Source organism: Filicampus tigris, chromosome 9, assembly GCF_054856515.1.
Source record: "Filicampus tigris isolate MCC_2025a chromosome 9, RoL_Ftig_1.0, whole genome shotgun sequence".
In the NCBI taxonomy this organism is placed as follows: Eukaryota; Metazoa; Chordata; class Actinopteri; order Syngnathiformes; family Syngnathidae; genus Filicampus; species Filicampus tigris.
The window spans coordinates 9,397,437-9,424,229 of record NC_141225.1 but is presented as its reverse complement, the minus strand read 5'-3'; the positions used below and the strand labels follow the sequence as shown (position 1 = coordinate 9,424,229).

Genomic DNA, 26,793 nt, shown 5'->3' with positions numbered 1-26,793 from the left:
GCTCACTGCTCTTTCCGGTGTCTTAAGGGAAGTTGCATCCATAATTTGTTTCTCCATGAAAGTCCTTAGGAATAAAGTAGATACAATTTGCCCTGATTAGTGTTGCTGGTAAATGAAGTCTATCCCAGCTGACTTTTGGCAGAAGAGTAGAGTAGACCTGGGACTGGTTGCCAGTCAATCACATGGCACATATAGACAGACACAAGCCAACCCAGCATGCATGTTTTTGGAATGCTTTTGTACGAGATATTATTATCTTCTTTTTTTTTGAAACAGACTCAAATGTTGGAAGGTTTGCTTTGGTAATTGTGTAGCTATAGCAGGGGGAGGCATTTAATTTAAAAATGAAGCACCGATACATGAAAATGAAAGGGCGAGGAGGCCCAAGAACATTTCTGAGGTTTGTACAAAATCCATTTTTTCCATTTTGTGGCCGACTTTGGTACCTCGGCGGGGGAAAAGCGCATAGTTGTGATTATATGGTGTGTGTGTCCAACGTTGCTGGAGGGATGGAGAGTAGGGTGGCGGGGTAGCGGAGAGGGTTCGGGGCAGTCATTAGACCCCCGGGCAGCATATCAGACGGAGGAAACGTCATCTTTAAATGATACACAATAATGAGTAGTTGAGGTGCGAATGTGTCCAGGCTTCATACTGAGACATGGACGCTTTGGTGCCACTTTCATTTCTTTGTCTCCCTCTCTGCACTTTTCTTCTTTTACAGCATTTCTGCTTTTCATCTTTGCTCTTTTTTCCTCTCCTCGCCTTCTTTTGTCATCCATTTAAATTTGTCTAGATCCTTGCCATCTGTGCCGGCTCTGCTGGCTCCTATTGCTGTCATTATATTTCCATTTTAATCGGATTTTTTTCTCCTCATTATCGACACATTCACCCATGCGTTCATCCAGCCATCCAGCCAGCTCAGGTCTCCTCGGTCCCTGTCCCGTCGCCATCAACCCGGCCCCCCTTCTTCCCTCCACCGTCGCACTGACATCGCACGCTGCCCCCACCTCCTACCCCCTTTCCCTACCGCCGTAACCCCCCCCCTCCCCCTCCCCGAAAACCACTTCAAACAGCCAGCGCCATCAAAGCCCACAGGCAGCCAGCCAGCCAGCCAGCAAGGCAGCAAGTCGGCCAGCCTTCTGCTTCGACTTAAAATTACTGTCGTCCCAGTCGCGAGGCTGCTTTCCTCTTCTGATACACATCAAAGATCCCCTTAAACTTTCCAAGTTTAAAACCTTTCCTCTTGTCGAGTCGTTCTTCGACGGAGCTTTTGTCCGTTCTCGCGCTCCCTCCATCATTTTCTTCTCGCAGGCCAGTAATGACAAGCACGCGCCGTCTTGTGAAGTTCTGCTGCCTTTGCATTTTTCTCTGCGACTTTAATTAGGTTCTATTTAAAGACAATGGCCCGGCCTGTGCACGCACAATACACACACACGCACACACACACATTTTCAATTGTGTTCAGTCAAAAGTGATCATCGAGACTAAATGTTGAACTCAACATGCAATATGATTTTCAAATCAGAGCTGCGTGACCATAAAAAGTGAAGTGTGTATGTGCTCATACTTGTTATTCCCTTATACACGGGCTATTAAAACGTTTCCTGAAAGTAAAAGTAGAGGATGTGGACTGTAAAATATTTAGAAATTTTTTTTTCAGTAAATTACACTGAGAATAAAGCCATGGAATTACTCGAAAAAAAATAACTACAATTGGGAAAGTATTATGAGTAAGGCCAACATTTTACAAGAGTAAAGCAACATCACTATAAAGAAAAGTGGTAATAGTACAAGAAAAAAAAAGTAGAGATTTTATGAAAAAAAAAAGCCTTTATATTCAGAGGGGGCAAAAAGTCACAATTATACAGGAAAAAGCCATAGAAATAAAGGGAGAATTGTGGTTACGTGAATAGTCAAAATTTACGCAAAATAAAGTGTTATGAGGAAAACAGCACACCAAAAATAAAATAAAATGAAGGGGGTAAATAGGCTGAGACATTACACAAGTCGTAATACGGAGAAAGTTGAAATACTATGCAGTTAAAGTCAAAATATGAAAATAGTTGAAATTTCACCAGGAAAAAGTCAAATTACACAAAGTCGGAATATTTCGAGAAAAACGGCTGCGTTATTAAACAAAAGCCATAAATTACAAGAAAAAAATTGGACAGTTTATGACGAAGCCATAAAATTACAATAAAATGGAATATTTGTATGGAGGGAATGAAGTTAAAATATGACAATATAGGTGTAATTTTTCAAGGAAAATGTCTTAGAGGACTCTATAATTCACTGCAAAATGGTAATTAAAAAAAACAATGTTATAATACTACATGAGATAAAGCCATAATGATTAAAAAGACTTTTTACAAGAATAAAGTCCACATATTTTTTTAATACAAACTTTGTTGGGGATTTTTTAAATTTTATTTGAAGTCTACATTTTATAAGCAAATGTCATAAAACATTGTCATTTATGCAATTACAGTGTTAAGATTACAAACACATAATCAGGGGAGTCAAATCAAAATTTTATGAGGAAAAGGAGATTACATGAATAAAGTCATAAATTCACAAAACCTTTTTTTGTTTTTTTGTGGGGACCATGGCGAAATACAAAACGTAAAAGGTATTTAGTGCGTTTTAAACTAAACAGTGATTATACAAACACTTGTCTCTAAGTGAAAGCACCTAATTTCATCTATTATTCCGACTTCATTTTCATAACATTACCATTGTTTGTTTTTCTAATGCCCCTATCCTGTCAATGTCGAGTTGCTATCTTTTGTAGTGAGGCCACTGGGGTCACATGGGAAGTTGTAGCTGGCTGGATGCAGTGTCCAACATGAGCCAGAGGATGGCACCCTATCTGTATTTGACGCCTGGCCAGAAGAGTTGCCATCTCTCCAACCTTTATTGTTCCAAAAACAAGTCACATGAGGGCTGCACTGAATGTCCCCTTGTTCGTTTGAGTGATCATCTGTTGTTGTTTGTGTCCCTGCGCACACGTGTTGTAAATACCCATTCATGTTACAGTTAATGAGCACTAAATTGTCCCTTTTAAAACTGCTGCTTTGCTCTGCGGATCTTGTTTAACACAGCTTATTTACAAATGTTTAAAAGGCACAAAAGCCAATGGGATGCATTCTTAGCTCTTGAGCTAACCAAATCCCACAGTGCCTAGTTGTTAATTTAAGCTCAAAGAGACTTTTTTTTTTTATTATTTAGCGTGCACCCCCTATTAAAACAACTTCAGAACCCTTTGCTCCGCTTGTCAGAGAATGTTTTAATATTCAAAGGGAACCACTATTGTGTTTTTTTTTTTTCTTCGCCTTCGCCGGCGAACAAAATAAAGAGCCACATCAGAAAGCTGGAGCAGTCCCTGAGCATTTTCATGTGTAAAGGAAAAAAAAACCGAGAGGGAAAACAAATTTGGATGCGGGGTATTTATAGAGTGCTGTGTGAGAGCCTTTGCAATGACAGGAGCCTAATGAAGTGGAGCTTTGCTTTTGATTCATAGTGTGGTGAGCGCGTGGGTCCCTCTGTGACTTGCTCGAGCATTCCTGCGTCGGTCCCTTGCTACACGGAAAACCAGCGCGGGCCGCAGGGGAGGGCGGCGGGCCAAGTCCAAACACTATACGCCTTTGGCCAAGCCAACCTTTTCGCCGCCGATGTCGGTCCTGCTTTTAGATCGGCGCGCAGACATCTGTTGCCAGGTTCTATTCATACAGCACACAACGCTGTGGGCCGTTGCATTCGTCGCCCGTGGTCTTCTATAATGTTGATATTGTTTGTATTCCAGTTTACAGAATGCATTAGTTTGACCAAGCCAACTTTTCGTGCCGACCTCGGCTGCTCTCAGACAGCGGTGGTCAGGTTCTATTCATACAGCACACAACGCTATGGGGGCGGGTCATTTGTCAGTTGTGGTCCATTTTTTTTGTGTTGCTTTATTTCCGTTCCATTGGTTTGCTCTGTGCACGTCCGCCTCACAGTTCAGAGGTCGTGGGTTTGATCCCGGCTCCGGCCTCCCTGTGTGGAGTTTGCATGTTCTCCCCGTGCCTGCGTGGGTTTTCTACGGGTACTCCGGTTTCCTACCACATTCCAAAAACATGCATGGTAAGTTGATTGGATACTCTAAATTGCCCCTAGGTGTGATTGTGAGTGCGGATGTTTGTCTCTGTGTGCCCTGCGATTGGCTGGCAACCAGTTCGGGTGTCCCCCGCCTACTGCCTGAAGACAGCTGGGATAGGCTCCAGCACGCACCGCGACCCTTGTGAGGATAAGCGGTATCGATAATGGATGGATGGCTGGTTTACTCTGACCAAGCAAAGCTTAACTGCCGACCTCTGTTGCATTTGACAACAGTGGCCGGGTTCTATTCATACGGCACTCAACGCTGTGGGGTGACCCATTCATCAGTCGTGGTGCCCATACTGTTTTTTTTTTTTTTACAAAATTCACTGCTTTAATTACATCTGAACAAGCAAACTTTCCCATTGACCTCAATTGTGCACAGACAGTAGTGGCCAAGTTCTGTCCATATGGTACTCTAGTTGTGGTTCTCCACAATGTTTCTAGAGTTTACAGTCCAGTTGACAAAATTCAACGCATTAGTTTAGACTAACCAAGACAAACTTTCCCGCCGACCGCAGTTGCATGCGGGCAGGTCGTATTCATACGGCACACAACTCAGGATGCCCTATTTGTCAATTGTGGTTCTCCAAAATGTTGTTTATAATGTTTGTATTGTGGTTGTCATAATTCAACACATTAGTCCGGTTCTTTCCCAGCGACCTCAGTTGCACACAGACAGCAGTGACCATGTTCTATTTCTTAGGCACACGTTGCTGTGGAGCGGTCCATTCATCAGTCATGGTCCTCCATAATGTTGTTTGTAGTCAGGTTTACAGATTTCAGTGCATGAGTTTAGTACGACGAAGCCGACTGTTCCCAGTGATAGGGGTGGGCAATATGGGCTGAAAAAAACCAAAATCCTACCAAAAATATTTTAAATATGCACTTGCTTCACAGAACAATTATGCATAGACGGTGTTTATGAACAATAGCTCTTGCTTATATTTTAAATTGCTTAATACGGCACACAAAACATAATACCGTACGGCAATATTTAACAATGAAGAACTAAAAATGATGTCTTGACTCGCATTGATTTTTGGGAATGTTTATGTCATTTAAATGTCTCCTATTATTCCATAATGATATGACAATTTAGAATGGCATTTTAAACTGCACTAAGTACTGATGTACCACTGCCAACTAACTACTAGACTCTAGTAGTTTACCACAGCAATCAGAATGGGAAAAAAACAACTATTTGATCGTGTCATTTGTGTGACGGTGTCTTAGTGTCACCCAGCGAGAGAAAAAAAAAAGACATCGTCATGACAACACCCATTCTCATACATTGGCCAACGTATTCGGAATAAAGTTGAAAAACAGAACTGCAACTTACGGAAAAGTGCATTTTTCCATTAATTCATCACTGTGATATGTTGACTTGTGACTTTCTTCATGTTGGGTGTATCCTGGCGTCACACTAATAAGCCGTCGTAGGGTTTGTGCAACATGCCTCGGGAATACAGGCTAGTTATGATGTGGACTACAAGCGTGTAAACCGAATGTTAAGCGAATATCGAACATCCAGGCTGCCACATTTGACTTGCTTGGCAGTGTGTGTGTGTGTGTGGTGGGTGTGCGCGCGTTTGTGTTTGTTTGCTCAACTCGGTGAGGGTTTTCTGAGCGTGTGTGTTTAAAGCTTTTGTTTAGCGTGCTTGGGCGGTCGCCAAGTTTTCCTCATAATCCATATGGCTGGTGGTGCAACAGAATTGCTCTTCACGGTGACCGTTTTGGCACATCTAACAATGTTATTCCCACCGACGTCAGTCTTGTCAACCCCAAACCGTTCACAGACGAGGGACGTGGACTTGCGCCTTGCAATGATTACCCGCTGGACACTGCCACATATATGAATTACATCTCTGCTAGATTACTGTAATGCACTTTATTTTGGAGTCGGCCAGTCCTCTCTCAAGCGTCTCCAGTTGGTACAAAATGCTGCTGCTCGCCTCCTAACTGGAGCTTGGAAGATGGAGCACATAACACACATTCTGGCCTCCCTTCACTGGCTCCCAGTGCATTTTAGGGTTCATTTTAAGATGCTTCTATTTGTCTTTAAATGGCCTCGCCCCGGCGTACCTCTCCAAGCTCCTCCACTCGTACGCACCTTCCCGGAGCCTCGGGTCTGCGGACCAGGCAGGAGCCTCAGAGGGGATCGAGCCTTCTCTGTTGCTGGTCCTTCCCTTTGGAATGACCTTCCATTGAATGTTAGGCAAGCCCCCTCTATGTCCGTTTTTAAAACTCGTTTGAAGACACATTTCTATTCTTTGGCTTTCGATCCGACTTCAGCCAGACAGTTTTCGTCTTTTTTACGGTGTCTATTGTACATAGTGTTTTGTGTTCATTTATTGCTTTGACTTGTTGTATTGTGGCTATTTTGTTGCATGTAAAGTGCTTTGTTACAGCTGTAGCTGTTGTGAAATGCGCTATATAAATAAAATTGAATGATATCTTTTTTGTATGAAACAGCTCGGCTGCAGTTCTAACAGAGTCACGTGACTGGGTCCTGCCTGCTGTTTCGGCGAATGATTATCACTTTCTTCTCAACTGCCGTCAATGCACACTGATTTGCGGCCATCGACTGACTCGTTCTCCTTTTCGAGGCAGTATTAATACTCGATAATGCAAAATTGCACATCGTGAAAGCAAGATTGCCGATGTTATCGATGACGATATACTGTATATCGCCCACATCTACCCGTTGACCATGGTTTCATGCAGATAGCAGTGACCGAGTTTTATGCATACAGCTCACAACACGTCAACATAACACAATTTGTCCATCGGGGTTCTCCATAATGTTGTTTGTGATGTTTTGTACTCCAGTTGACAAAATTGAACGCATTAGTTTTAGTCTGACCAAGAACATCTTTACCAATGACCTCAGTTGCATGTAGGCAGCAGTGGTCAGGTTCTAGTCATATGGCACACAACATTGTGGAGCAGTTCTTTCATCTCTCGTAGTCCTCCATAATGTCGTTTCTAAAGTTTGTGGTTTGGTTGACAGAATTCAAAGCATTAGTTTAGTTTTAATCCAAATAAGCCAACATTTCCCACGTACTTTGGTTGGTTGGTTGGTTGGTTGGTTGGTTGTGGGGTGGTCCATTCTTCAGTCATGGCCCTCCATAATGTTCTTTGCATTGTTTTGCATTGTCTGGTTGACAAAATTGAATAATCTTTTTGGGTGACATCAGTCTTTCCTTAAGGGCAGCGTGCAAATAGCTGTGATCATGGTCTGTAGAGTCAAACAGTACACAATGCTGTAGGTGGTACAATTGTCAGTTGTGGCCATGCATAATGCCGTTTCTATTGTTTGTATTCTGTTTCACAGAATTTAAACCATAAGTTGAGCCTTACGACGCAAAATTTTCCCTTTTCACTTTACGAGGGGTGTGCAGACGGTGGTGGCCATGGACCATCTGTTCCTATGTCGCACGCACTAGAGCATCGTTCACCAACCTTTTTGACAATGAGAGCTACTTGTTGGATATTGATAAATGCAAAGGGATACCAGTTTGATACACACTTCTGGAATTTGCTCAAATTACCTTGAATTATATATTATAAATAAATAATTGATATGCAGTATTTCATCTATGTGAACACACCGAACACAATGATTTCCGACACTGATTTAACAGGGTCAGAAACAGATCAGTATAAATATGCAACATTTTATTTCTTTAAAGTTCTATCAAGTGTTTACATTTTCAAATTACCACTTGTACAACAGTCCTAGGAAATCACAATGTCCCATCACTGGTGAGCTATTTTTAGAACAGGCCTGCGGGCTATTCGTGTGGTACCACTTTGGGCTATCTGCACTAGGAGCAGTCTATTCGTAAATCATGGTTTTTACACTCGGGCTGGATGATGATGGAAAAAAATAATTATCACGATTGATTTTGATAGAAATTGAAATCATGATTATTAAAATGATTATTCGTTGATTTCAAAACTTAGTATTTATTCAACTGCTAAAACTCAAGTACTCAAAACAGTAAGAAAGTCAAACAAGAATATACTAAAATAATAGCAATTGAAAATAACTATAAAACAAATGCCGGCTGTTCCTGCTGTGCGCGTGTTGGCTTCTTTGGGGCAGTGTGGGTCTGTGCATGGATGGAGTACACAGTTAGAATGAGAAAAGAACAAACGTGCGATTGATTTTATATAAGTCGTTATTTACAGATTGGGAAGAATTTGTACCTTTGAGTCATTTTATCTTACCTGTGTGTATGTGTTTGCACAGCGTTTGTATATGTATATTCGTGATTTTAAGTAATATCACTCTGGGAGTCGATACTAATTTACAGTTAGCATTTCAATGGGTTATTACATTTCCTTTAGCATTAGCGGCTAGCGTTACTTTAATAAAAACAAAGCATGTTTATTGAAATACAAATTGTGTGTAATTATTTGTGTTGCGTGTTTAGTTCTACAGTAAACTGTAACTGGGGTGTCATTAAACAGCTGACAGCACGCTCAGGGAGGCAGAATCAGAGATGCTTCACGTTTGCTATGCAAACAACATGGTGCAGTCAGGTTACTTTTACAATTTCAGGAACTTGTAAACACACTACGCCGTTCTGCACATTAATCGTTTTTCTTTGATTATAACGTTTTACTAATCAAGAGAAGCCTAAATCGTAATCACGATTACATTTCGATGAATTTTTAAGTTTTAGTCTCGAACTTTTATTCGCTTAGAGGGATGGTTGGGCCATGTTTTCACTAACAAGTTTATTTTATATATTTTTTGATCGGGAAAATGAAAAGAGTTGTTATTTTCTATATTATCAATAAATTTGGGAGAAATTAGGAAATAAGTGACTCCATGAATAAAGCCTCTTGTTAATGAGGAGAATGGCCGCGCCCCCTACCGTTCTATCCTTGTTCGGTCGGAGTCACTGGAGGAACCGATGACAAACTCTCTATTGGAAATCATTGTACTTTCATTGCTTATAACGTCTAAAAACGGTGATCAATTGGCACCAAAATTTATGTGGACATCCCTACTAATGACCACTTCAACATATCAAAAGGATTAACCTCTCCGTGGTTGAGTTATGAGAATGAGGAAATGTGGAATTGAGCAGAGCTACATAGATTTTTGCTGGGAGGAGCGCACACTGCTTCTTTTCTTGAAAAAAAAACAAAAAAAAAACACTTCTTCTTTGCTGATCAAGGTTAGGACGAGCGAGGCACTTAACACCAGTCAGGATATTTACAGAGTCTGAAGTGGGAATGAGGCGACATGCACATTTATTTGGACGAGGAATGGCCCCAGTTTTTCGACCTACGACACAACACGGCTGACCTGTTTTCTGAATCTGAGCCGTGATTAGTCGTTGTGAGCAGATGTGATGTCAGTCGACGGAAGACAAAATGGCCGCCCCCACAGATGGCTAAAAACGAGTGCATTTTGCTGTTCAATTTATATTCCACAAATGTAAAATTGATTCGCCCTCCCAAAATAAACAGGGTCTATGCGGAAAAACTCCCGAGACCCCCACTGTGCTTGAATACCATTTATAATTTTTTTTTGTTAATTTTTACCCCTGCCAGCCATTTTTGGCACTTTATTTGCGGAAGACAAGCCAGTTGCTTACTTTTTTTCCTAACACAATTTTACTTTCGATGCCTTGCGATGGAAAGTAGTTGATTGAATCCTAAGTAATCTAGTGAATTATTATACCGTTTTTTAAACTGATGAAAAGATATAAAAAGTCCATCTTCATCCAAAAGATCATTCATAAAAATGATACCACTTTTAATACATTCATCCCAAAGCAAATGTTTCTCCTCAATAGTAATATTAGAGTTCATCCACAGTATCTGTGTCTGAATACGAACCTTGAATTGAATCCGGGGGTAGTACTGGAAATCCAACCAAGCCTTGGGTACGTCTTTAAAAAAACAGCAGAGAGACTCTTAAAATCCATCCATCCATCCATTGTCTATACCGCTTATCCTCACAAGGGTCACGGGGCGTGCTGGAGCCTATCCCAGCTGTCTTCGGGCAGTAGGCAGGGGACACCCTGAATTGGTTGCCAGCCAATCGCAGGGCACACAGAGACAAACATCCGCACTCACAATCACACCTAGGGGCAATTTAGAGAGTCCAATCAACTTACCATGCATGTTTTTGGAATGTGGGAGGAAACCGGAGTACCCGGAGAAAACCCACGCAGGCACGGGGAGAACATGCAAACTCCACACAGGGAGGCTGGGGCCGGGATCGAACCCACGACCTCTGAACTGTGAGGCGGACGTGCTAATCAGTCGCTCACCGTGCCGTCATGAGTAAAATCATCTCTGAAATAATATATCAATATGTATTCTTTTCATCTGGTAAAATGGAAATAACTTTTTTGAGAACAAGGAGAAGTTTGAATATAATCGTTGACTAATCAGCCATTGTTTATTAGAATAAATTTTAATGACCCCGCAGGCCTTTACAGAATAATCCATCACTAAAATGTATTACTCACTCCGTCCATGGCCCGGGGGAGGTGGCGAAAGATAGGGGGCGAACGATTTGGTGAACGAATCTTTTGAACAGTTCTTTTTGTCGAACCGATTTTAGTGATTCAGTTCACTTAAAAGAACTGTCATGCCCATCATAGTGTCAAAGCGGTGGTCTGCAGGACAGGTAGGACATGGGTTGTGAAACTCACGCAGGCAGCAGCGCACAGGAAGCCTCGAAAGGAAGAAGAGCGGCAACCACAAAGGTCGCTGGCGCACCTCTTCACTCACACCTTGACACTTGTGCTGCAAAGACAAAAACTGATTGCGTTTCTCGTTTTTTGTCTCCGACACTGACATTGATGAACAGCTAATCGTCACGTGCCTGTCGTTTAGAGGGCTATGCCGCACTTCAATTGAGGTGTTATGGACAAAAGTGTCGTGGGCATACATACGTGTGATGTGTTCATATGAGCAGGAGTAGATTAGAATGCGAAGGATAAACTAAATGAATTCCTGTATCCCACTGGAATCGATAATACTGTCTTATTTACTGAAAACAGGGTACACCATTATTTGGAACACATGTTGCAATGTCAACATGGCCAAAATAGTATCTACTTCTTCAAATTTCTCAAAAATAAGGCCTTTTTTGTCATGCAGTCAAGATAGCTGAGCTGGTAGCGTTAATGAGCTGTAGGAATCCTGTCCCTAAAATAACCACTCAAAAACAGGTCACTTCCCGGCTTTCACAGAAGCATATCGGTGTTTGTGTAGCAATTTTCAACACGATGAGCAAAAATAAATCATTGTTTGTGTTAACTGATCTTATAGTGTTTAGTTTACGTGAGATGATCAACTGCTGACAATCGCAAGTCTGTCATAGTACCAAGACTAACCTGTGAGAGGCAGCTTGGAGTGACAAAACATTCAGAAAATACAAAGAACAACCGGTAGAAGAAGCTAGGCTCACTTATCAGGGAACTACGTTTTAGTTACAAACTGCACTCTTTGTTTTCTGCATTGTGCTGAAGGACCTGTGAGACACTCAGCACAACCAGTTGCTTCTTTATTTGTATCTGGAAACAGCGCAAGGTCTGTTACGGGCGAGCGTTGCGTTTCAGGTCACAATCACAGAGACCGTGGATGGATCCGACTCGGTGTTGAGCGCATACAGAAAGCTTTGGGATCAAAAATCCGGAACCTGTTCACATTTACGGGTATCTGCCCTCAACCTTTTTGCGAACAGATCGGCGAGGATAAATGACTCAATCGCTGAGGATAAGTGTTGTTTAGAGACAATCGGGCCTTTTTGCAGACTTTTACTGAAAGGGAGGGGGAGCGCTAAAATTCTGCTTGATTATTGCTGTGTGTACTTTAGATGTGGAAGCACATTTTTTTACTCTAGGGAAGGGGTGGTGGTGGTAATGAGGAAATGAATCCCTCAAAAGCAAATTGAAAAAAAAAAAATGGTAGAGCTCATCTATTACTTAGTTAGCCCGTTACTTTCTGACGGAAAACGTTATAGGAATAGACAGAACGTCACCATTTATTTGCACTGCGGGACAGACTCATGACTCCAAATACCAGAGCTGAGCGTTTTACTACAAATTGAGCGTCCGTTCTTCGTCATCCGTCTGCAGCGTGGGTACCCTTCCGTCGTCCGTCATTCGCCTTTTTTCCAGAGGGGGGGTGAAACTAGTACCCGTCAATAGACCGGCCCGCCTCTAATTTTAAACGGCCGTCCGTCGGCGAGTCCGACTAAACATTCACTCGAATCCCCCCCCCCTACCCAGAGCCCTCCCAAACCCCACCCCCGCTGGACGATGTTTGAACAGAAATAGTGACTCACTGCGCTTTGGAAGCCCGGTCCGTCACATAGACAGAATGCCCAGCTCTGCCAAATACATTTCACAATCCGCAAATGTAACTGCTTCCCCATTATCCTCCGCAAAGTTTTGCGTAAATGGGGTAGTGTAGTATTTTACGCAATCCGGCAAATTAAGAAACCAATGGTGATCAAAATAATATAATCTACTGTTGCAGTTTCATGCTTTCAAGAGGGGGAAAAAAACAGTGGTTTGGGTCCAATTTGGTATATTTTGTACTTGGCCTACGCATGGTATTAATCATTTGGATGAGAAATATGTAATTAAGAACTCTTAACAAAAACGTTGAAGGATGGAAATCATTAATAACTTGCTCTGCTGATATCCTGACATACATCATAATCAGTTGGAAGATACATGGTAGCAACCATTCACAATTCCGACTGTACCTGTTTATTATGTCATATCTGCTCACTGCTGCTTTTATACCATCCATGCATTGAATCTACATAAATTCTTCCACCAAACATATCGCTGGCGTCGGGCCAAAACCTTGAACCTCCACAAAACTTTTCAGGAGACCCCATAAATGGCAAGTTTGTTCAACCATTAGCATTGTATCGTGAAAGAGTACAAGGCATTTTCAAAAAATAAGATTGGTCAATAATGCCGTAAAAATTGTCACCAACAGTATAGATTTTTTTTTTTTTTTTTTAAAGTAGAATCCACCCAAATGTGACTAATGAGGTTTTGGCCCGATGCCACTGATATGTGGTTCAATTTTGTTCCACTTTTGTATGCTGAGTATGAATATAAAATCCACATTGTGCTATTTTTTTTAATGTGCATGCGCAGCCTTGGCAGTGGTTGTGTCCCACGGCCCACGGCAACAGCAAAGATCAACACGGTGGTGGTGGTTCGGTATCGCCTAATGAGCGGGACATCTGAAATACAGAGTGCCTTCTGCTTTTTTATTTTTTTATTTTTTTATAAGTTTTCTCTCTTTGTGGAAATGTGTCAGAGTCTGTTGGCTCACTTGCTATCCTCACTTCTGTTTTTTTTCTCCCACCTCTGATACCCGACTGATGTGTCACTCTCTTATCTTTTTGTCTTACTTTCTTTCTTGCTCACTCTCCACGGCCACGCTCACCCCTTACTATGTAGTAACTCCAAAATCGCTCATTTGCAAGCATCTCCCACAACTCGTCTGTTTTATTTTGGGGGTTACATCGCTACCTAGCCAGTAGGCCCTGGTTGGCCTGACTTGGACCCTCATGTCAGCATGTTTGTGGCTATTATGACATATCATTAGACAAGAATGTCTCTGCTTCCTCTTCTCCCACCACAGAAATGCTATAAAAAAAAAAAAAAAAGACAGAGAACTTGAAAACATCACATTCCCACAGGTTAACGTGCCATTTTGAGCCGGGTTCCTCTTCAATCTGCTGTCAGCATTCATACGATAATGTACAAAACATGGCCGCGTTGAATTCAAATTAAGTGTGGCATTCGAACGTGGGGTAACCGCCAAAGAGGAGCAAAAAGTACCGTGCCACACAAATGATACCCTTTACGATCATAGTTTGTGTGTTTTTTTTATAGTGCAATGACAAAGCCGTGTGAATGAATCCACAGGGCTATTTATCCTGCCACTCTGACACTCTTAGTGCTATTTGTTAAAAATTCAAAGCAAGCGTCACTGCTAAGACGGAGATCAGGTGGGAGGTGTTTGTTCTTGGTTGTGGTCCTCGCCTGAGTCATCGCACCAATGTCAGTCGGCATGTATGACTCAACGGGCGGCCACAGTGAGTATTTCTCAATGTCGTGTTCCGAAATATAAGTAGAAAGATTCAAATCATTCATTTTCCACGTGTTCACATGAATACAGAGTCATTTAAGGTGTGTGAGGTGTTCTCCCGAGAAGCCATCCAAGGCCAGGATGCGCTCGTGTTGCTACGTTTTAGTTTTGTTGAGTGTGTGGGTCCATGACCCTCATGAGGTGAATTATTGAGTCCAAAACAGCCAGAGTTGACTTTCTTCTGACAGCTACGAGGCCGTCACGGTTTGCATTACATTAAAGCTACATTAAGTACAAGCAGGCATTAGTTTGAATTATAGCATGTCATCGGGAAAAGCTACGCTCCAACTTCCACGCATCATGTTGTTAGTCTTGGTTATTGCTCGAGGAGATGATTTTTTTTTTTTCAAAGTGGCTAAAACTGCCGAATATAAAAGGAAATTTGATAAATGCATTTTACTATTGAAAAAAAAAATCCCCCAAATTATTTAAATATTCCTTATCGTTGCTGTTCAAAAAGCTATGTTAAGCTATGTTAATATTTTTTTTTAAATCTGAAAAATATTGTTTTGGGATTAAAAAATATACATACAGTATAAAAATTGAGATATATGTTCTTTACTTGACGTTATGTAAAAATGTATGTCAGTTTAAAGAATTAGCTTGCTGAATGGTCATCAGCATTCTTTATACCCAATTTGGAGATGCATGCTTATTTAAAAAAAAAATTTTAAATGCAGGTCACGCTAAAGAATTGGCTAGTGCTACAGCCAATTAAAAGATATGCTAAATATCTTTCAAGAAAAGAAATGTGGAAGTACAGAGGTTTTTACTTGACAGCGACAATATGGAAAAATGTTGGTCAGTTCAAAGAGGCAGTTAGCATTATACTGTAAATGCCTATTTGGAGATGCATGCTTTGTAAAAATACTGATAAAAGAAGATAACTTGAGATGTGTTTTTTACTTGAAAAGTCAGCCTACACAATTCACTTGGGGTATGGTTAGGGCCAGGGGCAGAGCTATGGGTGGGCCTGGGTGTGCACAGGCTCACCCACATTTACAGACTGCCCGCTCAGTGAGATTCATGAAAAAAAATAGATATACTTTTCAATTTTTAGTAAATTATGAAATTAGTTTTGAATTAGTGTTTCGTTGTGTTTTATTTTATTTTATTGAAGATTAAGAATGGCATAATTTTGGCTGCATAAGGACGATCTGAACTTTGTCATTCTATTTGAATATACGATGTGTCAGGATAGGAGTATTGTGCTCAGTGAGAGAAATATTCAGGCCCACCCTGTTTTTTCCAGGCCCACGTTCTGGCTCCGCCCCTGGTTAATGCTGAATAATTAAATTAAAATCGACATCATAAACCTGTAGAATGCAATTTTCAAATCACAAGGCCTGCAATTTTGGGGGAAAAACAACCTCTATTTCAATTCGCTCAGTCATTAGGCTTCATTTTTTATATACACAGGTATATTTTATTTTTTTTATTTATATCGTGTCTAGAGACGTTCATTGCTTAAGTGCAGTACACATGTTTGTATATTGTCTCATGAAACATGACATGACTTACTGACTTAAGTTTACGATACACTTCTTTGATAGAATTTTGTGAAGTTGTCGTAGCGAATGGTTAAAAGACTGCAAGTCAAAGTCTTCAGTAAGTTAACAACTAATTGAAGTAGATAAACCCTCATATTAATTCGTGATTCATTTGCCTCTGTTTTAGCGGAAACTTAATCTGTAAAACCAAAACATTTATATATAGTAAATTTGATATTGTGTATAATAATACACTGTAATTGGTTTCTTGTATTAAAAATGGGAAGAGGACCTTGAAAGAATAATTGTAGATTAAGTTGCAATATTGAGGTGGGCGATTGGCAATAGATTATTTTTGAAAATCATTCAGCTCGAGCATACTTAAAGGTTAGTAAGCATTTATTTTTAAAAAAAGGACTTGTTAGATAGGTCATAATAGGACTACAACGTTTTCCAAAAACGCAGATAGTTCAAAGAATTAGCTAGTTGTATGCCTCTTGAGAACTAATTTTTCAAGAGAAAACTCACAAACATAACCGACTTCGTGTAAAGATTCCGACTAGTTTAAAGAAGGAGTTTAGCTGTAAAACATTTTTTTTAAAGCACATATTGAGAGGCTGGCTACTTACAGTGAGAAGTATACAACATGTTTAAAGGTGTCTGTGACAAATCAAGCCTCTCAACACCAAAAAAAAAAGAAAAAACAAGGTAATCTCTGGATCATTATTGCACACCACATGATTGCAATGCAAGATCACATGTGCGGATTGTAAAATAAACGGCAGCGTGCCGCGTGTTGCCGGCGTGTCGATGCCTTCCGGCTCATAAACAATCTCTGCGTGGCCAACCGGTTTGTTTGACTCTGTTCAGAGTTGGTGCAAATCAAACTAATTTCCCTTGACCTCGAATTAAGTCTCTTCGCTGCGGTTTTGAATTTAAAAGAAAAACGCCTTTCACTCCATGGTGAATGCAAATTTTCACACTTTATTTCTTTTACTGGCTGGCTACGGAGAACAAAAAAAAAAAACAAAAAAAAAAACGAGACAGATCACATGCAATCCTTCTTTTTCTGTTCCCTAAGAGGAAAAGTCTGTTAAGTTGAAAAAGTAGTCTCTTTGAGGTGCTTTGACATCATGTGATCAAGCTCATCAAGCATGAAACAGCAGCGTTCTTCAAGCGCGCTCTCACTATGAGTCACGGTCTTCCCCTGCGCACTTAGTTGCATGTTAAATAGCTCTCGTCTTCTCCACTGCGTGTTGTTTTGTGTTTACCATCTTTGCACAGCCACTCTCACACTGCATGAATTGATCACCACGAACCCCTTTGTACCTTCGCACACAAACTCAAACCTCCTGCGCTGTTCAAAGTAGAAACAAAAGAAGCAGCTATTTGAAGGATGCTCGCGCCATCCAAATAAATAAATCAACAAGGCAGATAATGAAAGCCATGCCGGCGCGGTGCTGCTTCAAATGGGCCGGTGTCATTCACTGTCATAGCGGGGGGAAATTAGAGCCAATTTTACACTAATCCGGAACAGACTTGTTCTCTTCTGAGGGCCTAGCGGTTTACCCTATCGTCCCAGGAAAAGTCCTACAGGGGCGCACAGTTGCACCTCGGCTACATTATTCTTAGCATGCATTCAGACTAATTTCCTGCCTGGTTAGAGCAGGTTAATTCGGACCCATGTTAGGAGGAGGGCCTGGCCGAATGGAGGGGTTGTGCTCCACCCGACGTGTCACTGATAGACGTGACATGTCGAGGCAAGTGCGCAGGTCCTAACGGAGTAGTTTTGTAGTACCGGTTTGGACCACTTTCCCGTATTAAATATAAATGACATAGCAGCACGTGGCACTCAGATCGTCAAATGTAAATCTGCTATGCAATATACTGTATTATGTCTACTTGATTAAACAGGATGAATGAGAAGCAGTTCCTGTTTTGCAACCGGATTCGCTGTATTATATATGGAATACTTGCGTGACTTACGGTAACTCTGGTACGCAGCATATTTTGTACATGCAGTTGTGTTACTGCGAAATGACTACTCTTTATCAAATATAAACTGCATTCAAACATATGTCATATAAATTGTTGAATGTAACCACTGGGTTAAATAGGGATGATGAATGCTAATTCGGACAGCGTTAACATTGTATTCAGATAAGCATCGATTTTGAATCACTACTTTACATAAAATATCAAATAAATGGGCATATGTCATTTGAAATTGGCAGAAGTAGTAGTCTGTAATTACTAAACCATACTCTCCACTGGGTTAAATGAAGAAAATAAATGCGGGCTTGCTTGGGAATAAATTTATATGAATTCACATACATGTAAATAAATGGTGCAATTTAATCGCTGTTTTGATTAATTACAAAATACGCATTAGCACGTTACTTGACATGTCGAAAGTAGCTGTCAGTAATATATTTGTGACCATGCTATTAGATTAAATACAGTAAATGATGTTGCAATAAGGCTGACCGATTAATCAGCCGACATTTGCTGTTGTTTGGGGGCGGGGGGGGGGTTGTTTTACACAACACATTACAACAAAGGACAAAGATAATGACATTCAAACCTGCCCCTCCACCCCATCCCCAAAGAGATAAGGCAAAAAAGGCTGATTTTTACACATATTTCTCTGTTCTAAAGTCTAAGAAGTACTAAAGGACAAAGTGTTGTGAAACAGTCAAATGTTCTACCCTTAATTCATATCTTTATTGTTGTAGTATTACAGCCAGGACCAAAAAAGAAACTGTTTTATTCATTATATCGTCCCTGTCCTATGAAAAACACTTCCTTGTATGTCCATTTTCGCATTTTTTAAATTTTACATGAATGAGGTTTCCGTGTTACAGACATCCCAATAACGTGAACATTTTTTAAAAATGAAAAAATTGGACATACTGTACATGTTTGACAGTGCCGATATACATTTTTTTTATTGAATGGTTATCGGAATTTTAATTTAGAATCAGAATCTGCATCAGCCTCAAAAAATATTGGTTGGGGCCAAGTTGCAACTAAATCACTACTGTGTCTTGTGCCATCCACGTTTTTGAAAGTAGATTTATCAGAAATATGTGAGCAGTCAGATGTACACTTGGTTAAAAATGAAAGATGAAAAATAGCACAGTTTGTCCGGAAACAGGCTGGAGTTTTATATATGCAGTAGTGTAAATATGTTGCTACTGAGCCACTACTCTGGAGTAAATACAAACATACTGTATTACATTGTCAACTTGGTTAAATAGCATAAATTAATGCCCATTTCATCTGTAAGAAGATTTTTTTTTATAAAGCTCTGATATTGGACACAGTGTTTTGTGAGTGGACTCAAAACTTAAGATGGCCGCTAATGAGGGGTGAAAGTTAACAAGTGTGTGTCCAGGCTAGGTGTTAGCATAGCATGGATGTATGTGTCAAAAAAGCGAGCTTTTTTTCTGTGGAAGCTTTCCTCAGCCAGTTGCTGCATGAAGTAATTGGCATCAAAGAACTATGTTGAAGAGTTACATCTTGCCTGAGCGGCAACAATTTTTTTTTTTTTTATGTCGGGACAAGCTAAGTTATTGCGACTCTGAAGTGATATGATATGATTGGTCCTCTGCTGAGTGGCTATCAGATAACTTAAGCTAACAAACGACACTAACATAGCTAAGCTAGCTAGCAGGCGTAGCCAAATAGAATTACTCACATTTTTCCTTGTCATTTGTTGCTAGGCAGATTTTGAAAAGAACTGACTCTGGCTCAAGGAGGAATGTTTATTTAAAAGTAACACAAGAAATGTTGTAACTACAGTTGACTCCCATTCTGACAGTAGCTTAGCGTTGTCCCGAGATGTATTTCAGTCGGGTTAAGCTGCGCTTACTCGCTCGTGATTGGATACTGCCAATCAAATCAGCGACATAGAGGCCATAGAAACGAGAGCCAAATGTTGAAATCCTGTGCATGTGTTTGTGATTGTCATTTATTGTCTTCACCATGGGAAAATGTACTGCATTTCTTCCTGTCTGCAGCAGTCTGGGAATACGAGGATGCGATTCAAGTTTAAATTATAGTTTTTCTTTACAGAGCTTATTGATCTTGCCTTCTTATGGTGACATTTCAAACCACTGCTTGTGAATGATTTACTTCGTTCATCAATTTAGGTGCATTTTTGGTCACACTCATTGTGTTTTAATGCAGACAGTTGGTCTCAATATAGCAAAAACGTGAAAATTATTTTGAATGACAGTGAAATTAATTGCCTTGACACGAATATTCACAAAACATTACTTTATTTTCATGAAATGAATTTTATGTGTTAAAAATGCATTCAGTGAATGCTACAATTCTTTGTTGTGTAAAGTCACAAAATCCCTGGCCTAAATGATGCTGTAATAATAAGAAATCACTGTAACTACTTCCAAAAGTTTTTGGGGGGGGTTGTTTTAAAAAATGCATGCAATTTTGTTTCATGGCGCACATTATAGACCACAAAAAAGAGCACAACCCAACAACACAAAAATACAAAACTGAAAACAAAGTATTATGTTTTTTAGGTTTTGAAAAAATGTATACTGTATACACACATACACTGTGTGTGTATGTGTGTGTGTCTTTTCATGTGCGCGCGTGTGTGTGTTTTTCCCCTGTTTGGTTTCGGTTCTCTCTCATGTAGTTTGCCGCATCATGATGTTGAGATCGATAGCTCAAGGTGCTAAATAACAAACCACACATCATTTTTGTTGCTGTATTCTTGGGGGGTTTCCTTTGAAAAAAAAAAAAAAAAAGGATCTCCAAAAATGAATCAACTTTTTTCTATATATGAAATATTGGATTAATTGTTAAATTGTTAATTGTTAATTGTTACAAATAAAGGTATTTCCTATAATCAAAATTAGAATTGTCCCATTGTTGTACCATCTGTAGTGACTCCCTTCATGTCTTCCTGATTCTTTCTCACAGTGGACGCAGAGCAGGTGGGTTCACTGGGGTCCGAGGGAGAGGATGAGGTGGGCCTCTGGGGCCTGGAGCCCCAGGACTACCAGGAGAGCCTGGACAAGACGAGTAGGACTCCCAGCGAGGGCACGGAAGAGCCCGGCAGCCCCGCCCTCTCCGCGCAGCCTCACAGCCTCAGTCCCGGGAGCGGCGGCGGCGGCGGTGACAGGAAATTCTGGGCCCAGGTGGAGCCGGAATCCGAGGCCACAGACGACGGCGGCAGAGGCGACGCCGCCGCCGACAGGGAGGGGGAGCAGGGATCACTGAGGATGCACTGTGAGTTGACAATAAATCACAAGATTTTATCTGGGCTACCATCCAGACGTGGGTGGATTTGTACTGTGTTTATGTAAATAGCTTCGCAGACACTCACAAACCAAACTTTATGGTGGTAAACTACATGCGCTTTCTAAATTCTTCATTCTCGACCAACAGTGATGTGATGAATCACACAAAACCTTGAATTCAATATAAGACTTTACAACTGCTTATATATATATATATATATATATATATATATTTTTTTTTTTTTTTTTTTTTTTTTTTGCTATTTTGCAGACTCAAGAACAGATTCACTACCGACATTGTTGCTACGCTGAACTCGCACGTTTGCACTATTGGCATTTGCAGGCCACGTCCACTGGATTGTTTGAACCAGGAAGTGGCGAGTTAATCCAAAAACAGCAGACATGTTTACTTATATTTTACTAATGAATAATACAAAAGAATGTTGGGGGGCATTCTTAAAAAATGTTAAAGTAACAAGAATAGATAACATCTTACGTTTTAAAATAAAAGTGTTCATCTTTCGAGCACAACGCCTGTTTTTTTTTTCAAGAAACATCACAGTATTCCGAGAATGTTTTTTAATGTTAAAACAATAAATTGCTTATCTTTGTAAAGTTCTGTTATGTGAGAGAAACTTATATTATGAGAATAAGTTTTTTTTTAAAGAAATGTCAAGATATATGAGCAAAAAATACACATTATTTCATTCTCCTAATATTGTAACATTAAATTGGGAGTTTCAAGCCTTATCTTTTCTCAGAAAAAAAGGTTGGAACCTTACGAAGAATATCTTAATTTTAAATGTCAAAATTTTCATACAAACTTAAACACTAGAGAAGGAGAACCTGCCATACACTGTACTTCATTTTAATAGCGATGTCATTACAAATTTGGTAAACACATGATCTTTATAAAAGTGCTAATTTTAACACAGATAACCAGTTTAATATTCCAACTCGTTGTTGTAGTATTACTTTATTCTCATAAAAATAAGGCTATTTTTGTAACATAACATGTTGTTGTAGTATTACTTTATTCTCATAAAAATAAGACTATTTTTGTAACATAACATTATTTTTGTAATATTACAACTTTTATTAAATGACACTAATATTGAAACTTTGTTCTATCATGGCTCTATTGCATTGTGGCCAAAATACTCTTTCATCGAAATGCACATTACTCAGTATTATTCAGTACAGTGCCGCATCAAAGGCTCTTGAGAGCATGACAAAAGGCGGCGTCACACTCTTTCCACGCATCAAAGAGGTGACGTTGCGGCCGGCGCTGCTGCGACGCGAGGCCTTTCCCTTTTTAATTCCGGCAAGATGAAAGCCTCACGCAGCCCGCCGACTTAACGGGCACTTAGCCCGGCCGCTCGTGTGATTTTGGCCTTGCCGCCGCGAAAAGGCACGGCGGAGTTTTTACAGCGCCCGACCGCACGGGCTCGGTCCCCAGCCCACATAAAAAAACATCTCCAAATTTGCCAACATCTGCAAACATTTGAAAAATCCACCTCAAAGTGGGCTGTGAGCGTAACTGACTGGCTGGAGGTCGGCGATAGGAGGCGCCGTTGCTCCTCCGCGGACGTATGTGGCTTTCTGCTCCTGGGATGCATGTCACCGAGGAACACAGTTTCAAAGTCAACAGTTTAGATTCATGTGCGCAGTGCCAACACTCACTGCATGCTTAATGGATATATTCACACAAAACATACAAACAAAGCAAAATACCTGGTACGGTCCAATAGTAGTGAGCACATCTGTCATCTCGTCAAGAGGATGTGGGTTCGAATCCTGTCTTAGGCCATCGTTTGTGGAGTTTGCAAGTTGTCCCTGTGTTTTGGGGACTTTCTACTGGCACTCTGGCTTCCTCCCACAATTCAAAACATGAAGGCTAGACTCTAAATTGTGAGTGTAAATGGTTGTTTGTTGAGATGTGCCCTGATTGGTTGGTGACCAGCCCGGGATAGACTCCAGCTCACCTCACCGGTGACCCTAATGAGGACAAGCGCAATTAAAATGGATGCATGGATGGACAATTTCTGATACAATGTGGAGACATAACAATTGTGTTTTTAATTTTCTTCTTTCCTGACCTTAGAAGTTATGAAGACAGCCAGATCAAGCAAAGGACATCTTGCAATTCTATTAATAATAATCCACATCTTGGCTTCATATGGAGGCACTTTTTATGTTTTCTTCACTTGTTCGTTCCAGGATTTAGTAGGATTTGTATGCAAAGTAATGCACTGTAATTAGTAGCAAACAGATTTAGGGGGCTACCTAGTTAGGCTTCTTTTTCATTCATCAATGATTAATATGAGTATATTAGGCATCTGATCACATTATGGAAAAAATATATAGAATTTTCATTATAGCCATTTGTATTACAGTGCTTTCTATTACCGGCACTTCCTGTGAGAACTGGCCCTTAAATAAAAATAGTAGGCGCACACTGAAAAGAAGAAAAAAACAAAAAAACACAAGAATGAAGTTTTAATACCGGGAATATAAGAAAATGGTTGTAACTTTACTAGAATGAAGTCATAATAATGTGGGGGAAAAGGTCTTCTTTTATGAAAATGGAGTTATTATATTCCAAAAGTAAAGTAATAAAAGCAACATTTTGAGAAATATCACGGACAATGTTGAAATATTACAATAAAATTGTGAGAAAAACCAAGGGGATCTGGCTGGAGGGGGTGCACTGTCAGACAGGGGCACTGTCAGACATGAAGTGGTGGTGGTATAGATTTGAAAATAAAAGCGATGACATTTTCAGAACAACTTGTAAAATGCGCATTAACCGCACTTCCAAATGGCCCTTTTTTCCTTTTTCTGACGATCAGGCAGCATAACCTCATTGCTGTTAGTTTATTCTGTAAAATAGTGAGTTGTAAAACAGTGACTCAAAGTTGTAAAATGTGCATTAACGGCACATACAACCAGCAATCAAAGCCCACCTCCCCACCCCTTTTTTTGTGACAATCAGGCAGCGTAACCAGCATGACAGTAACGTGATCATGTTTAAAACCTCCATTTTATACAATTACAGTACCCCACACCTGCTCCTTAGATCAGAAAGTATAACCCTTATTTAAGTTCATTTCCTCTGACTTGAAACTTCGTCAAGTTATTGTCAGAACCATCATTTTAGAACATGTGGCTACTTTTAACTATAGTATAGAACAGGGGTAGGGAACTCCGGTTCCTCGAAAGCCATATCCTGCCTGTTTTGGATCCCTCTCTACTACAACACACCTGATTCAAATGATCAGGCTCGAGGAACCGGGGTTCCCTAGCCCTGGTATAGAACTTTAGAAAAGCCTTTGTTACATGGACATATGCACATTGTACTACATCTATTTCTATTTCTTTAATATTGTCTGAAAAGTAATGTCATTGTTACTTATAACAAGAAACTTGTAATGATATTTATATACAATGTCCTATAATATCTATATTTTAGAATGTTATATGTCCACCAGCTGTTTAGAATTATCATAATTGTTTGTAATATTCATAATAGTTATAGTTGTTATTTATGTCTACATATTTAGAAAGTATTGTATAATTGTAGTAATCATAGTTTATTTATTTTTATTTAGGTTTTTTAAAATACTGTATTGAATATTACTAGACTAGATAAGGTTATACTTCCTCCTACCCCCTTTTGACCATGTGATAGTCTGCTTTGCCTTGCCATATTATACATTTTTGTTTTTATTTTCTTCTTTGTTTGACCTATCGATAAATGTATATTTTTATTTCAGTTTTAATTTGAATATTATTTCATTTACTTGTTTGAAATAAATCCAATCAATCAATCAATCAATCAATCAACCAATCAATCGTGGCTGCTACATAAAAGTTAAAAAACACTGCTTATAAAATATAAAATCAGAATGTACGAATCAACCAACTGTCTGTTAGATGCATTTTGCACTGCAGCGTTTGTCTTGTTTCTAATAACCTTGACACGAGACTAAACTACTACTACTTCCTAATGTATACATTACGATCGCGCATTCATGAAATGACTGAATAAGAAAGGTGAGATGAACATTTAAGATAATCTGTTGTTGTCTGTGTTGCTTTACTTTGTAGGTCCATCCAGCTATGGTTAATGATTATAAAAACTGTATTCTGTGTTTGGACTCAACTCTGTGTACTATTGACAATTCAAAAATATTAATCCATTATCCAAACCGCTTATCCTCACGAGGGTCGCGGGCGTGCTGTGCCTATCCCAGCTGTCACATTCAAAAAGTTTAGTCAAGTCGAGTTTATTTATATAACTCTTAAACAAAGAACACACTCAAAAGGCTTCACAAGTCCTCAACGGTATCCCCTGATCTTAACCCCCAGTAGAGCAAGGAAAAACTCAAAGAACCACATCAGGGGAAAAATGAGAAGGGCCAGCAGATTTTTGGGGGCTTCCAGGAAGACCAGGCTGCAATGGATGCTAAGTGGCAACAACTAACACATAATGCAGTGCTGTACAATGCAAACTGGAATAGTGTGAAATGTCCATTTGAAATGATGACACACTACAGGAAGACACCTTCAGAGAAGTAGGTCCTTTTCAAAATCTAGCCCGCTTGGGCACTGAGCAAATCTCCATAGCAGCGCCTCCAAGGAGGTGGCCAACCGAACATCTTGTGTCAGTCAGTCTGCAAAATCCGTATTGCACAGCTGAAACGAGACTTTAAATGAAGCCAAATAAATGTGAATCTTGTAACAAGAAAAATAACTGTTTTGCTGTTTTAACATTAAAGGAATAAAGTTGTAATATTAGGAGAAAAAGTGGCACTTTTAAAGTAATATTGCAGTATTATCACAAAATAGTTGTAATTGTTGTAATGTAGTTGTAGTTGTAATATTGCAAGGATATTCTCAAATTGTATACAAAATAATCATTTTAGTCAATAATGTTTTCAGCTTTTATTATCTTAATTATTTAAAAAATATAAATATATATATATATATAAAATACAAATATTCTTGTCACTCGTTGTTTTACATATTGCTGTCCTGTGAAAAACACTTTACGTCCGTTTTTTACATAAATGGTGTTTCCGCGTTACACGCAACATTAACGTGGAAAAAAAAAATTTCACAGGACAACAACGATATAATATAAATCACTGATTTCAAAACGGATCCTTGAAAAATGGGCATCGTTTATTAAGCGTGTTTTCCCTACGTACCCATTTAGGTAGGCGTTCCGACTCCCACATTGACTTGGAAGACCTCGCCCATTACGAGTTCTTGGCCAAGCTGAAGAAGGCCTCGACCTCCGCCGGCCTTTTGAACCACTTTGGCCGCAACGGCACGGCCGCCGTGCACTGTCTGCAGGGCACCGCCGCGGGTGAGCCCGGGACTCACGAGGAGCTGCCTCCAGCCATGTGGTCCCCAGGAGTGCAGCACCACTCTCCTGAGGGAGCAGGTAGGCTCGTAGGAAAAACACTGAGCACTACAGATTCATATTCGATTAGAAAATCTCAACGTATTCTCCATTTTTTTTGATACCCCAGACGCAAGGAGGAGGCTGCAGGCGTGTCCTTTCTGCCACAGGACGTACCAGCACGGAGCCTCGCTGAGGGACCATATCAAATACTGTCAGGAGAGGGATCGGGGCCACATGGTGTGTCCATTCTGTGGATACGCTGCCCCCTATAGGGCGCAATTGGAGCAACACCTGGCACTTCACCACCAAGTGCAGGACAAGG

At 40.2% G+C, this 26,793-nt stretch overlaps 1 protein-coding gene and 1 long non-coding RNA gene across 2 annotated transcripts in view; one reads left to right on the top strand and one right to left on the bottom strand.

Annotated features, from left to right (window-relative positions):
- The window catches only part of LOC147141846 (zinc finger E-box-binding homeobox protein zag-1), a 49,255-nt gene that overhangs the window by 16,201 nt on the left and 6,261 nt on the right, over positions 1-26,793 (top strand). The window contains exons 2-4 of the mRNA XM_086039567.1: positions 20,739-21,047; positions 26,280-26,510; positions 26,599-26,792. Coding sequence (XP_085895693.1) covers positions 20,739-21,047; positions 26,280-26,510; positions 26,599-26,792 — 734 coding nt within the window. The remainder of the gene's footprint in view (positions 1-20,738; positions 21,048-26,279; positions 26,511-26,598; position 26,793) is intronic.
- On the bottom strand, positions 20,052-26,692 carry LOC147141847 (uncharacterized). Its single transcript, XR_015088013.1, has 4 exons — positions 26,272-26,692; positions 25,626-25,767; positions 22,793-23,056; positions 20,052-21,045 (listed from the first exon to the last, which is right to left on the bottom strand). It is a non-coding gene; the product is annotated as an uncharacterized LOC147141847 (long non-coding RNA).